This window comes from Panthera pardus, unplaced genomic scaffold, assembly GCF_024362965.1.
Source record: "Panthera pardus isolate Hobbes unplaced genomic scaffold, ASM2436296v1 HiC_scaffold_17, whole genome shotgun sequence".
NCBI classification, from domain to species: domain Eukaryota; kingdom Metazoa; phylum Chordata; class Mammalia; order Carnivora; family Felidae; genus Panthera; species Panthera pardus.
Window position 1 is genome coordinate 145862838 of NW_026526732.1, and position 13611 is coordinate 145876448.

General features: G+C 41.6%; 1 protein-coding gene across 6 annotated transcripts in view; it reads left to right on the forward strand.

The window, feature by feature from the left end:
- Nucleotides 1–13611, forward strand: part of FKBP5 (FKBP prolyl isomerase 5) — a 118615-nt gene that overhangs the window by 90509 nt on the left and 14495 nt on the right. For all 6 annotated transcript variants that reach the window (XM_019456888.2, XM_019456883.2, XM_019456889.2 and 3 more), the window contains 2 exons: nucleotides 6004–6160; nucleotides 12725–12815. In XM_019456888.2, the coding sequence (XP_019312433.1) occupies nucleotides 6004–6160; nucleotides 12725–12815 (248 nt within the window). The remainder of the gene's footprint in view (nucleotides 1–6003; nucleotides 6161–12724; nucleotides 12816–13611) is intronic.

The window sequence follows — 13611 nt, forward strand, 5'->3', positions numbered from 1 at the left end:
TATGAGGCTTTTTTGGTTTTGTTTTTCACATGCTTCTGAAGTATTTATGAATGTCCTGGTAAATTTTGTCCAGTAAGAAAGAGCAAATTCTTGAAACTGCTTTATTATGTGTTCTCACAAAATAACGTAGTGTGGTACTTGCTCTAAAATGGACAGTGTTTATTCTTTCAAATATCTTGAATTTATATGGCTGCTTCTAAAACAGTAGCTTCAAGTCTTCAGGTAGAGTAAAATCTTAGTAAAAAATAGTCCTTTCTGTTATTAAAAAAATACAGCCAATGGATCATTTATTTTAGAATAGTATTAAACAGGGGCACCTGGGTGGCTCAGTCAGTTAAGTGTCCGACTTCAGCTCAGGTCATGATCTCACGGTTTGCGAGTTCGAGCCCCACGTCGGGCTGTCTCTGGTGACAGCTGGAGCCTGCTTCCGATTCTGTGTCTCCCTCTCTCTCTGTCCCTCCCATGCTCATGCCATGTCTCTCAATAATAAATAAATGTTTAAAAAATAAAAAAATAATAATATTAAACAAAAGCTCCATATCAGTGAAAAATTTAAATAGCCCTTGCAAGTTGTTAAAAATAGGAGTACTAATATATTCAAAAAGGAAAATTTCTATAAGGAGTGAAAATTACTACCATGTTCCTTAATGCCCTGTTTTCAAATTAATTGTTAAATACTTACACTCTGTCCTTGAACTGTGTGGTAGGCACTGAGGTACAAAAGAAGTTATAAGACATTGCCTTTGCCTACGTACTTAGAGTTTTATTCACACTGTGACAGCTCTGTCTGTGGAGCCATTAAGCAGTTGCTTGTACCAAAGTTCTAAAACATGTTTAATCTGGCGTAATTTACCACTAATTGCAGGAAAATAATCATAGCTAACTTCCATTTAGATCATCTATGTGTATCCACACATAGGACAATATTTTCACATCTTAGGTACCCTGACATAGGCATGAACGAATGCCAGGTGCTGGGCTAAAAGCTCTAATTCGGGCCCTGATTTGATCCTCTCCACTGTAAGGAGTTAGCTAATATTTTATTTTTTATTTTTTTTAATGTTTATTTATTTTTGAGAGAGGGAGAGAGACAGAGCGTGAGTCGGGGAAGGGCAGAAAGAGAGGGAGACACAGAATCCGAAGCAGGCTCCAAGCTCTGAGCTGTCAGAGCAGAGCCCAACGTGGGGCTTGAACTCACAGACCATGAGATCATGACCTGAGCCGAAGTCAGGCACTCAAATGACTGAGCCACACAGGCGCCCCTAGTTAGCTGATATTCTTTTCCCTAATTCTGTGGATGAAACTGAGCTTCAGGTAATTGAGATGACCGTGCCCAAAGCCACAGTTGTGAAGTGGCACAATGGGACTGGCACCCAGGTCTGACGAAAGTGCTATACCTGCGTAAAGAGATGCGTGAGGAGGATGTGTGCTGGTGTGGAATTTATTGCCGTGGGTGTGCTTACTATTTAGACTAAGATCTGTAATCCATTTGCATAAGGGCTATTCTGTTCCAGTGGCCAGGGTCCACGCCCGCTCTCAGCTAGCATCTGACCCTCAGTTCTGTAAGCAGTCGTCTAGAGCTGTTTGTTCATGTCTACTAGTGTAAAACGGTGCAGAGGAGGAAGGGAGGCAGTTCGGGGGCACATTTGACCACCATGCTTGATGGGAACAGTTTCTCTTCTAATCGGTGATTAATATGCCTCTCCTGATGTTACAAATCCATCTCTGTTTCCTTATTTGCCTTTTCAGGGGGTCATTAAGAATCCAGTGTCTCTTGGATGTTCTGCTCTATTAGGCAGGCAGAGAGAAACTCATTTTGGCATGAATTAGGCAGCAGAACAAACCCTTGCCATGTGGTAGTAACCTGTCACAACCTGGTTTTCTCTGGCCAGATGACTGGTCTCGTCTAGTAGTAATGCCATTACAACATTCCCATTCAGATCCCCATGACCCAGTAATTGTTTTGGGAAGGAGTGCAAAGCTATCAGACACCAGCTACTATAATTAGAAAAGGGAAAAACAGACACTTACCAGAGCTAACGTCTTTAGGCTGGAGCATTTACAGCACCTTTTTTTTTTTTTTAAGGTTATGGAGCCTCCTTCTCAGTTTTGCTTCCTAAAATACAAATTCTACAGTTTTTGGGTTCTTGCATTCCAGTTTTTGTTACTGCAGTGCACTCTCTTTCCTTTTCCCCCCTATTTTAATCGGAGTACAAATTGCTGTCAGCACATCGAGTTCATGTGCCAGCCACATTCAGAACAGGGTGTTCTGTGCTCTTCAAAACAAAATTGCTCTAGGGCAGTAAGAGAACAATAAGTCAGAGCTCCAGTTTAAGTGATGTTTTGCAGCAGACCCGGCTTACTTGATGTGGTTACACTCGGATTGCGCAGCAAAGCTCGGGTAATTTCATTTGGTTTGACTTCATGGGGAGTTACGTAGACTTTAAGTCAAGGGAAAATGTTCCTTTTTAACTTGTGTATTTTTTTCTTTACCAAAAAAGCCCTAAGTAGAAGCATCCTGTATGTACTTTTATTCTTTTTGGGCACGTCATAGATCATTTACTTCCCGTAAATCATGCTGGTTGGAATTAGCAACAGACCTCCTGAGCCCTAGAGGCTGAGCTCCCAGTGAGTCATGATGGTTATTATTAAATATTTATTAAGTGAGTATTTGCACTAAGAGATGCAAGGTCAAAAGCAACCACAGGTCTTCCTTAGCCAGAGCTGTCACAGTTTTCTTTGGTACCAATTGTTGAGACAATTAAAAAAAAAAAAAAAAAAAAAGCACTGGCTCTGTAGGAACCAGGCAGGTTTGCTTCTGTCACCGTGAAGGGGCCCGACAATGGCAGGCAGTTCATGGTGTTTCTGTGGCCCCCTGGGTGGTGTATGAGTTCTTGTCAGCAGTCTTGTAGAACTTGTCACACCAGTGTTCCAAGTTTAGAAACCAGTTAACAGAGCGATAGCCTTTGCTACTTGTAGACTTAAAGAATCAGTGGGCTGTATACCCCCTGAGTCTATGATACCTTCTCTTACTCTGACATTCCAGATTAAAAGGTAGAGGTTTGGGGGCGCCTGGGTGGCTAAGTCGGTTGAGCATCCAACTCTTGATTTGGGTTCAGGTCGTGATCCCAGGGTCATGGGCTCGAGTCCCAGGCTCTGCACTGAGCGTGGGGCCTGCTTAAGGTTCTGTCTCTTTCTTCCTCTCTCTCCCCTGCTCACATGCTCCCGTGCGCTCTCTCTCTCTCTCTTCCTAAAATCTTTTTTTTTTTAAAGGTAGTGGCTTTATAAGTACATACGAACTGGTGTATGTGTTTGTGCACATGCATGTATCAGTTTAAGATTTTAGGGTACTGTAGATAGTGTTCAGGTCCAACTTAGAAGAGTTAGATTTACCAGAAGAAAAGATTATTACATATATAAGGTAGTAAGTAAGTATAAGAGTCATTGCAGATTTTTACCTTTCTACTAGGTGGCCATAAACATTGGTTCTATCATTTATTGTCTCTCGTAGACCAGCTGCTTTCATTATAGTTTGCTTGCCTTCATTATAATTTTAACCTTTTTTTTTTTTTTTTTTTTTTTGGCTTGCTTGCTTCACTTATCTTTCTCAATTATGTTCACTAGTAGCCAATCTTTTTTTTCTTTTCCTAATACGATGGGTTGTGCCATGTAAAGAAAACTTCTGAAATTATTTATGTAATTTTAACATCAAGTACATGCATCAAGCTGAAAACTAGCCTAGGAAACTGACACATGAGCAGGAATCTTTTGCAGAGTCTCTGGATTTCCTGTTTTGAAAACACATTCAAACTTGATCAACCAAAAACCACAATGAATGTACTGATAGTTTCCTCTCCCACTAAATGTACTCTCCTTTAGGGAGGAAGATACTTCTAACAATAAACCTCAGACAGAAAAATCTGTCTGCTAAGTTGTGAGGTAGCAGGATGAGAAATCTCAATATTTGAGAGTATTCCACAATTCATGGGCTGAAATTCACTTTGCTCAGCATTTTTTTTTTTTTTTTTTCTCGTGAAAAGTATCATCGCATTAGTCTATATTAGATTTCCTGGGCAGATTTTAAAATATTTAAGAACATAAACTTTCCAAAACTCTCAATTCCTTTAGAACATCATCTTTTATTTATTTTAGTAAAAATATCTTAAACCTTAGACTCCCTGCAGAACCTCTCTAGTACATGTTTGAAAATAATAAATTTATTTTAAAAATACTTCCAATTAAAAAGAATTTTCAATGTGCTATAAGTTGATTGAGTTTTATTTTATCTAGAGCATTCCAAAAGTGACCGTAATAAAGAAGATCATCTACATTTATGACTGTGGGACATAGAGTGAAATTCCTATATGTCAACCCCACCCCGAGAGCCAGTGTTTTTCTTCCCCTTGTTTGGAGAGTCCCATCCCTCTCTAATTTGGCCCGAGCTTCTCAGACTTCATCCTGTGTCTGTGATGGAAACACATCAGGATGATATGAATCCTAGTAAATCAGAACAGGGTAGAGAGCTTCAAAGTATAATGTCCATGTGACATTGTGGCTCTTGATGTCTATATCACCACTGTTTACTTTTCAGTGTTTCATTTCTCAGGGCTGGGCTAAAGGTAACCTGATCAAATGATTAACTGCGGAATTAGCTTTGAAGCTGGTTTCTAGCCTATATCAAGAATTCTATCACTGGGCCATAGATTCTAAAATGCTTTGAAGCATTTTAGAGCTTCAAAGGACCTTTGAGATCACATAGTTCAAAAGTAGAGTAAGTTGGACTTGAATTTGTATATCAAAAATCATAATTGTCTCGTGAAACAGTAGAACAGAGTGAGTGATTTTTAGTCTCTCTAAAGCAAGTTAAAGGAGAGAAACCAGTGTTAGAAAAGAAGCATTTTAGGAAATTGTTACATTTGAATCTAGTCCATTACGTTATAGAAGTTAAAGAATTTTCTTTTTTTTTTTTAATATATGAAATTTATTGTCAAATTGGTTTCCTAGAAGTTAAAGAATTTTCTTATGAAATACAAATTATTGTATTATTTGGTGACGGTTGTGCTGTTGTATGAACCATTCATTTTTCTTACTAAGTCAAAGACCTAAATGGAAAAGAATGAATATCTTTAATATGAAAAGTAGTTGGAAAGATTCAGAGAATTGTTTATCCTAGGAAAAAAGTCTAACGGATCAAGAAAAATACACATATCTCTATACATTTTTCATATTTTGTCTTGAAGAAACATAAAAGTTCCTTATCTGTTCTGAAATTACCCTGGAAATGAGCTGAGTGTGAGTGAAGTGAGAAATTAGGCCCCAAGAAATTGATCTTTTAACATTTCAGAAGAGGTGGTTAAGTAATTTGATTTATGAAGTTATAGTAGACTAATGATTCCTTTCACACTTTACATTTATCACTCCACTAAGGGATATAGCTATGATACAGTTACTGATAATGTTGGCTTTGGGTTTTCTGTTTTTACTCAAACATATTTGTGAATGAGATTAAGACTCTTTTTAAAAAAAAAAAAAAAAAGAGCTTTTTTTTATTCAGTTAGCCTTTGTATAGCTTTGGGGAAATAGCCGTTTAGTTGTTTTTCATCTAAGCCTCTGAAGTCAAGATGGAGTTATAAATGTTTAATCCCTTATATAGTTGATAATTAAATTTGTGGCACCTTGATAGTTATCTATTAAATATTCTATTTCTTGATCCTGTATTATAGGTGAGGAAGTCTCATATGGTAGGTTTAATTTAAACCTGTGTTTCCACTTTGTTTTATTATCCACTAAGCTATTGTATTGATACAGTTCCTGGTAAGTATAAGTTTAAACTTAGAAATAGGATGGCTCTTAAATTTTCAGACTCAGTAGACTAAGTGTCAACAAGACATACCCATTTGTCTCTTGATGAAATGAGAAAGGGGAAATCATCATTTATCACTTCCCTAAATTAACCAGTCCTGCGGAGCAGCTTTGTTGACTGACCTGTCTCCTCTCCCTCAGTCCACCTGGAAGGCCGCTATAATGGAAGGATGTTTGATTGTAGAGATGTGGTATTCATCGTTGGGGAAGGAGAAGACCATGACATTCCAATTGGAATTGACAAAGCCCTGGAGAAAATGCAGCGGGAAGAACAGTGTATTTTATATCTTGGACCACGGTAAGCAGCATACCAGTTCAGTACATAGTGAAGTTATCTAAAGGACAGGGATGTGTGTGTGTGTGTGTGTGTGTGTGTGTGTGTGTGTGTGTGTGTGTGTGTGGTGCTAGTGGTATAAGAAAGTGGTCCACTTTCAGGGCGCCTGGGTGGCCCAGTCATTTGAGTGTCCAACTTTGGCTCAGGTCATTATCTCATATCTCTTGGGTTTGAGGCCCACATCGGGCTCTGTGCTGACAGCTCAGAGCCTGGAGCCTGCTTTGGATTCTGTGTTTGCCTCTCTCTCTGCCCCTCGTCCACTAGCACTTTGTCTGTCTCTCTCTCTCTCTCTCTCTCTCTCTCTCAAATAAACATTAAAAAAAAAAAAGTGGTCCACTTTCATTCTTTTGCATGTAGCTGGTCAGTTTTCCCAACACCATTTACTGAAGACTGTCTTTTCCCCATTATATATCCTTACATCCTTTGGCATGGATTAATTGACCATGTAAGTGTGGGTTTATTTCTGGGCTTTATATCTTGTTCCATTGATTTATGTGTCTGTTTTGTGCCAGTGTCATACTGTTTTGCTTATCACAGTTTGTAGTGTGTCTTGAAATCTTGGATTGTGATACCTCTAGCTTTGTTCTTCTTTCTCAGGGTTGCTTTGGTCGTGCAGGGTCTTCTGTGGGTCCACATTTTGTGTGTTCCAGTTCTGTAAAAATGCTGTTGGTATTTTGATAGAGATTGTGTTGAATCTGTAGATTGCTTTGGGTTGTGTGGACATTTTAACAATATAATACCTGCAGTCCATAAGCATGATATATCTTTCCATTTGTGTCATCTTCGATTTCTTTCATCAGTGTTTTCTATTTGTGACAACATGGATAGACCTAGGGGGCGTTACGCTAAGTGAAAGAAGGCAGACAGAAAGACAAATACCATATGATTTTACTTATACGTGAAATATAAAAAACAAAACAAATGAGCAAACAAAACAGAGACAGAATCATAGATACGGAGAACAAACTGGTGGTTGCCAGAGGGGTGGGAGGTTAGGTGAAAGAGGTGAAGGGGGAATTAACAGGTACAAACTTATGGTTACAAGTCATAGGGATGCAAAATACAGCATAGGGAATATAGTAAATAATACTGTGCTAGTATTGTATGATAATGGATGGTAACTGCACTTATGGTGAGCTTAGTGTAACGTGTAGAATTGTCAAATCACTATGCTGTACACCTGAAACATTGTAAGTCAACTATATTTTAATGAAAAAAAAAACAGGATACACTTGCTTTTTCAATCAGTGTTTTAGTGTTTTCAGTGAAGTTCATGCTAACAGTGGTAACAATTGAATCAGGCTATATGATCATGGAGGGAATTAATGGGCCTTGTAATACCAAAGATTTGCGAGGCTGTTTCCGTGATTGTTGTGTGTCAAGGATAGGACTGACAGGCCATTTTGCTGTTTATTGGTTTGCCTGCCATATTGCCGAGACAGGAAGCTGTTGGCCCTTCTCACGTGATTCTCTTGCCCCCTCTTTCCTTTTCTCCAAATTAAGTGGGAGGCAGTAAAACATGTGAGGGGTGGAAGTAGAAGCATTTGGATGACTTATTACTACTTGAATTTGTGCCACCTGTTCTTATACAGAGTCCCTGGGGTGAAAAAACAGTGTTCTTCCTGGATCTAAAGGCAGCGGAGATGACTCATTTTTGCCTAAATTTTTCCCATCATAAGGATATCCATTAGCACTTCCCAGCTTAGAACTATCAGACACTAGCAGTCTCTCTTGTGAAAACATGTTTGGTATTATTTTTAGACCTAAAATTATACCACGAATCTAACCCTTCTATCTTGATAAATGGACCCTTGAGAGAAAGCAGGGTGTTTTGATTCTGTTTGCATGAAAGTGCATCAGTTTATCTCGAGTCTCCTCCCTCTTGGCTCCTTGGATTTCAGTCACTAGGATCTGGGGTTATTGACAATCCGAATGACCTGCACTTACCAGTAGGTAGAATTGTGCCTTTTATACGCCTGCTGGCCTTTGTGTAGCCTCAGTGCTAGCCCAGCAGCATATCCCCCCCTTGCCCTAACTCTTGAGCCATAATCCTGTTTCCCGGGTGAGGTTCTGGCCATGCCTGCAAACGCTCTACACCTTGAACCCTTTTAGAACCTTCACGGAGGCACCTTTCATTTAATACCTTCTTTTTCTCTATCGTTCTTTTTCCACTATTCTGTTCCTACTTTAGTGTGTTTTATTTACATTTATTCTGTATTTGTAGTTCACACTTAGGTGAACTTATTTCTGTCATTCTGTAAGGAAAATAGAGGAGGCTGTCTCCTCCATATCCAGGTAATATCTAATTATTTTTAATCTAGCATTCTAAAATTATAGTCCTAGACTCACATAAAGAGAATGGCGTTTATGTCCACTGTATGCTTTGAGATTTAAGCTCCCTGAGGATAATTCTGCGTACATGGAGGCATATAATATTGTATGAGTCAGTTTGTTACATTTTAACCTAGCTGACAAGACAATTTGGGGGGCCGATGTCTCAAGTTTAGTGGCAAAGAGAAACAAATTGTCCTTATATTTACTAATGCAAATGGTTCCTTGCACATTTAAATTGTTTGTCGTATCATTAGTGGTTAAACCTTGCCATGCCCCGTGTCATCTAGGTCCACTTGTGCAAGTCACTTAACACTCCTCAGCCTCAGTTTCCCCTTCTGTAAAATGGGGATAACCATATCTATTTCATAAAGTTGTGGAGGTCTAAATGAGGTATTGCATGTAAAGAACTTTGCAAAGTGCCTGACAAATGTAAACTCTCAGTATATTAGCTGTTACTGCTATTGTGGTGACTTTTTCTATGCTGTTTTACCCTCAAGACCACAAGGAAAAGGCGACCCTGTTTGTTTTTTTAATTTTTTTTTTAACGTTTTTATTTATTTTTGAGACAGAGAGAGACAGAGCATGACTGGGGGAGGGGCAGAGAGAGAGGGAGACACAGAATCGGAAGCAGGCTCCAGGCTCTAAGCCATCAGCCCAGAGCCCGACGCGGGGCTCAAACTCACGGACTGCGAGATCGTGACCTGAGCTGAAGTCGGACGCTTAACCGACTGAGCCACCCAGGCGCCCCAAGGTGACCCTGTTTTAACATAGGGTAGATTTTTCAAATCCTCAATCATAAAAGTAATCAAATTTTCATAAATGTCTAGGTCTAAAAGCTTTTCCATAGTTTTATGGAAATAATTTAGCGTAGTTAGAAAGGAACGTGCTGTTTTCTGAGATGCTGGTTAGTATGTAGAGTCCCATGAGGTGCCCGCTCTGCAGAACAAGACCATCCACGCGTGCACTATGTAACGTTACCCACGTATGTAGCCAGTCCACACGTACCAGGTGTGTGCACACGGTGAGCGTCCTTGTCCGGATCCCCACTTACCGCAGAACACCGTGTCCCAGTGTTGCTGTAAATGTGGCTACTGTACATACATGCTCCGTATTTCTTCTCTGTCCTCTGCGTGTCATTCTCCAGAAGACACTCAGGGCGCACCTCTCTGTGACTCTGACAGACTCCTTGGCAGGATGTTTTCACAGTAAATTCATAAAACACTTCCAAAGAACCCATTTTCTTTTCCTCAGTGGGATGGTATCTTTTATATTGTTTTCAGTACTGACCGATGCTTCTTTTTCATTTTAAGTAAAATATGGCTGGTTCCAATTTTTCCCCTCCCTTTCCTTATGTTTCTGTCCTGCACCAACCCCCGGCAAAAACACAGGCTGCCAAGAGCCATAATGTTTAATTATGAGGCAGTCCTGGTTAAAAAATAAACAGTTTTCTGGGGACACATGGGGTCTGAATTGAAGTCCTGGCTCTGCTACTGCCTCTTTGTGTGACTGTCTGGAAGCATGTCTCTCTGAGCCTTAGTTTGTAAGCATTTAGGGTACAAGTGCTTCTTCTGTGCCCATAAAGCCTTACTGGCCACTGGTAATCATTGTTTGTATCTCTGCTGTCTGCAACTGTTCATTCAAGAACATTACTCCCAGATTCCTTCTGCTACTGTAGCCCATCTTGTCCTTGGGTTAAGTCCTGGAATCCCACTCGTGGTGTTCTTTCAGTCAGTGGAAGATGTGTGCCCCGGGTCCTTCCTTGCCCAGGCTGATCTGGCGTAAGTCAGACAGCTTTCTGTGTAACGTGGAAGGTCGGGTTAGATGCTCCCAGAATAGTTTGGTGTGAGCCTAGGCCTCCCCGTGCTGGTGTTCTCCACATAAATCTTCACAGAACCTCTTCGTTTGAACCCAGGAGAGACTGCAGAAATAATACCCTCCTTCAGTTGTCTTTAATCCCATTGATGATAACTCAGGGCAGTTTGATGCCTTCCTTGACCCAACCCGCATCTCCCCGACCCCCAGCCTTGAGACTTCTGTCTGTGAGTTCCTCTAAGGCAGCTTGTCTCATGCTCAGCACGGCTGACATTTGGAGCCAGGTATTTCTCGGTTGTGGCGGCTGCTCTGTCATTCTAGGACATTCTGCAGTGTCCCTGGCCTCTGCCCACTAGTAGTAGTCCCCTAGTTGTGGCAAACCCAAAACCTCTCGACACTGCCTGCTATCCCGGGGGGTGGAGATGGGGGGGGGGGGAGGTTCAAATCACCCCTATTGAGAGCCACTGGTCTAGGGCAGGTGTCAGACTGTGCTGGGTGTGTACCCATTTAGCACAGGGCTCAGCAAGCATGGTCAGCAAGGACTCCCCCACCCACCTGGTTCCCAGCAAAGATTATTCCATTATTTACCAGATGGTAGAAACAAAATAGGAGATCTACGGGTCTAAGAGCTTGAAGTAGAGAACTAGTCACGACTACCTAAAATTGGCCACTGATAATTATGTCCTCTTTGATTTCTTAACTGAAGATACCCTTTTCCCTGCTATTAAAACTACCACGCCCCATTCCTACCAGCTCTCTTTGTGTCTCTGTGCCTCTCTCTGGCTCCAGCTTTCATTTTCTTGTGTAATAGTGGAGGTGAGTAAGCATTTTCTTCCTGAAAAATTCAGGCAAGGGGTAAAGAAAATGATGTGAACAGCAAAATATGAGTGTTCCAACTCTAGTCTTTTTACCCCAGAGAAAATTAGAAGTATTAGCATCGACCTGGTTTTGGCATCTTTCAACCCATAGCCTGAAGGTTTGCAGTACAATTCCATATACTTAAGAGTAGTTTGGCTTGAGGGGCACCTGGGTAGCTTGGTCAGTTAAGCATCCAACCCTTGATTTCAGCTCAGGTCATGATCTCATGGTGCATGAGATCGGGCCCTGCGTCGAGCCCTTGCACTGACAGTGCGGAGCCTGGTTGGGATTCTCTCTTCGTCTCTCTCTCTCTGCCTGCTCTCTCTCAAAAATAAACAAACATTTAAAAAAATAAATCTTAAAAAAAAAAAAAAAGAGTAGTTTGGCGTGAAACAGATGGGAACACAATATATCTCAGTGAACACTTTGATAATATGCCGTGTGTTGTATGTACTAAATGCTGGGAAAACCGTTGGACCCGACAGACCAAACACCACCAGAACTTCCATTCTAGGATGTTCTTGAATGCTTTGGATGTGATCTCAAAATGAAACAGAAAACAATTTATATATCCTTATTTTCTTTAGTAAGTTTTGGCTAAAAGGTACAGTGTTTTCCAGTGTGATAGCCACAGAACTATGAGAGGATTTCTCCTAATGATGTGTTAGAGCTTGCTAGGCTGTTCCTTTTGATTATACATTTGTTATATCTTTTCTGTGTTCTGGTGTGGTTTTTTTTTGTTTGTTTTTTTTTTTTTAATTTATTTTTGGGACAGAGAGAGACAGAGCATGAATGGGGGAGGGGCAGAGAGAGAGGGAGACACAGAATCGGAAACAGGCTCCAGGCTCCGAGCCATCAGCCCAGAGCCTGACGCGGGGCTCAAACTCACGGACCGCGAGATAGTGACCTGGCTGAAGTCGGACGCTTAACCGACTGCGCCACCCAGGCGCCCCCTGGTGTGCTTTTTAAATGTCTTGCAGAAACACTGGGAGGATGAATTTCCTTCCCGATGTGTGAGCCTTCCCCCCGTTTATCTGACTGGAAGTGCTACTGCCGGAAGGAGACCGTACTTTAAAGTGAAAAGCTTATTAAACATAGCCTCTGACGAGCAAGGTTGTAACAATTACAGTGCCTGTGTTCTCTGTCCTCCTGCTGATAAAGCTTCGGGGAAGAGTCCTGGTGGCCAAACTATGGCTATTTTATAAAAAGAACTAGATATAAAATCAAGCAGAGAGAAAAAGGCAGTGACGTTTAAAATCCCATCAAGCAAGCTTCCCCAAGGAGCACAGGTGTTACATTACGTGTGATTGGGAAGGAGGAAAGAAAGCTAAATCGAGCCCGGTTTCTTCAACACGGCAGTGATACGCGGCACTGTAGCTTCTGGTCAACATCTGGTCTGTCTGCGGGGTCTGTGGTATGTGAAGTGTGCAGCCCCGTGCTAACGTGCTGCCTCAGAATACCAGAGGAAGTGCCTGGAAATACAGCAGTTTGTTTAAAGTTTTGTTGTTCTACTCTCCATTTCAGATATGGTTTTGGAGAGGCAGGGAAGCCTAAGTTTGGCATTGAGCCTAATGCGGAGCTGATATATGAAGTTACACTGAAGAGCTTCGAAAAGGTGAGAAAATACCAGCTTCTCCGAAGTCATGGTGATGTTTTCTCCATGCGCTTTCTAGAAGTTACTTCTCCTGTCAGGTGGTGTGGATGGAGATGGCATTTATTCGCATGCGGTGCTTTTCGTGACTGAAGTTTGTCTCTGGTCTCAGACAAGGCCCCGGGAGCGCAGATACCGCACGGCTCATCTACAGCTAAGGAGCTCAGTGTTCTGATTTTGTTCCTATGTGTCAGCCTTTTTTTTTTTTTTTTTTTTTTAACTTTTTTTGGGTAGAATCCAAGACTTGTTCCCTTATTTGTTCCTAGACTTGTTCTTTTTGTACTTTTTTTCCTGGGTTGAAGACAAAAAGGTTCACATTCTGCCAAGCAGCTCCTTGGGGGCGTGGGGTGCAGTGCTCCAGTGCTGAACGGACCGTACCCTTCCCGGGAGTTGTGAAGAGGCCTTCACGTGGCTCCAAGTTGTAATCCAAAAGGCAAGGCTTTGTGGGCCCCCAGGCTGTGTGACAAGGGACACAAGAGACAAACCTGTTCACCCTGCGGCCTTCTCTTTTCCCACCTGTCCAAGTCTAAAAAAGAGAGGTTGTCCGTTGCCTTGGGTTCCGGAAACAGCGTGCCTCCTCGAATGTGTTTCTATCTCAGACCCACCTCTGGAGGCTCCCGGCAGCAGCCTCACCAGACGCACCCACCACGTATGTCTGCACTAGCTACTGTGTCCGGCCAAGTCCCCTTTGCATCACCAAGGCCCCACTCTTCCCTGAAAGCCCCAAGAACTGCACTTCGTGTGCCCTTTTTATTCCCAC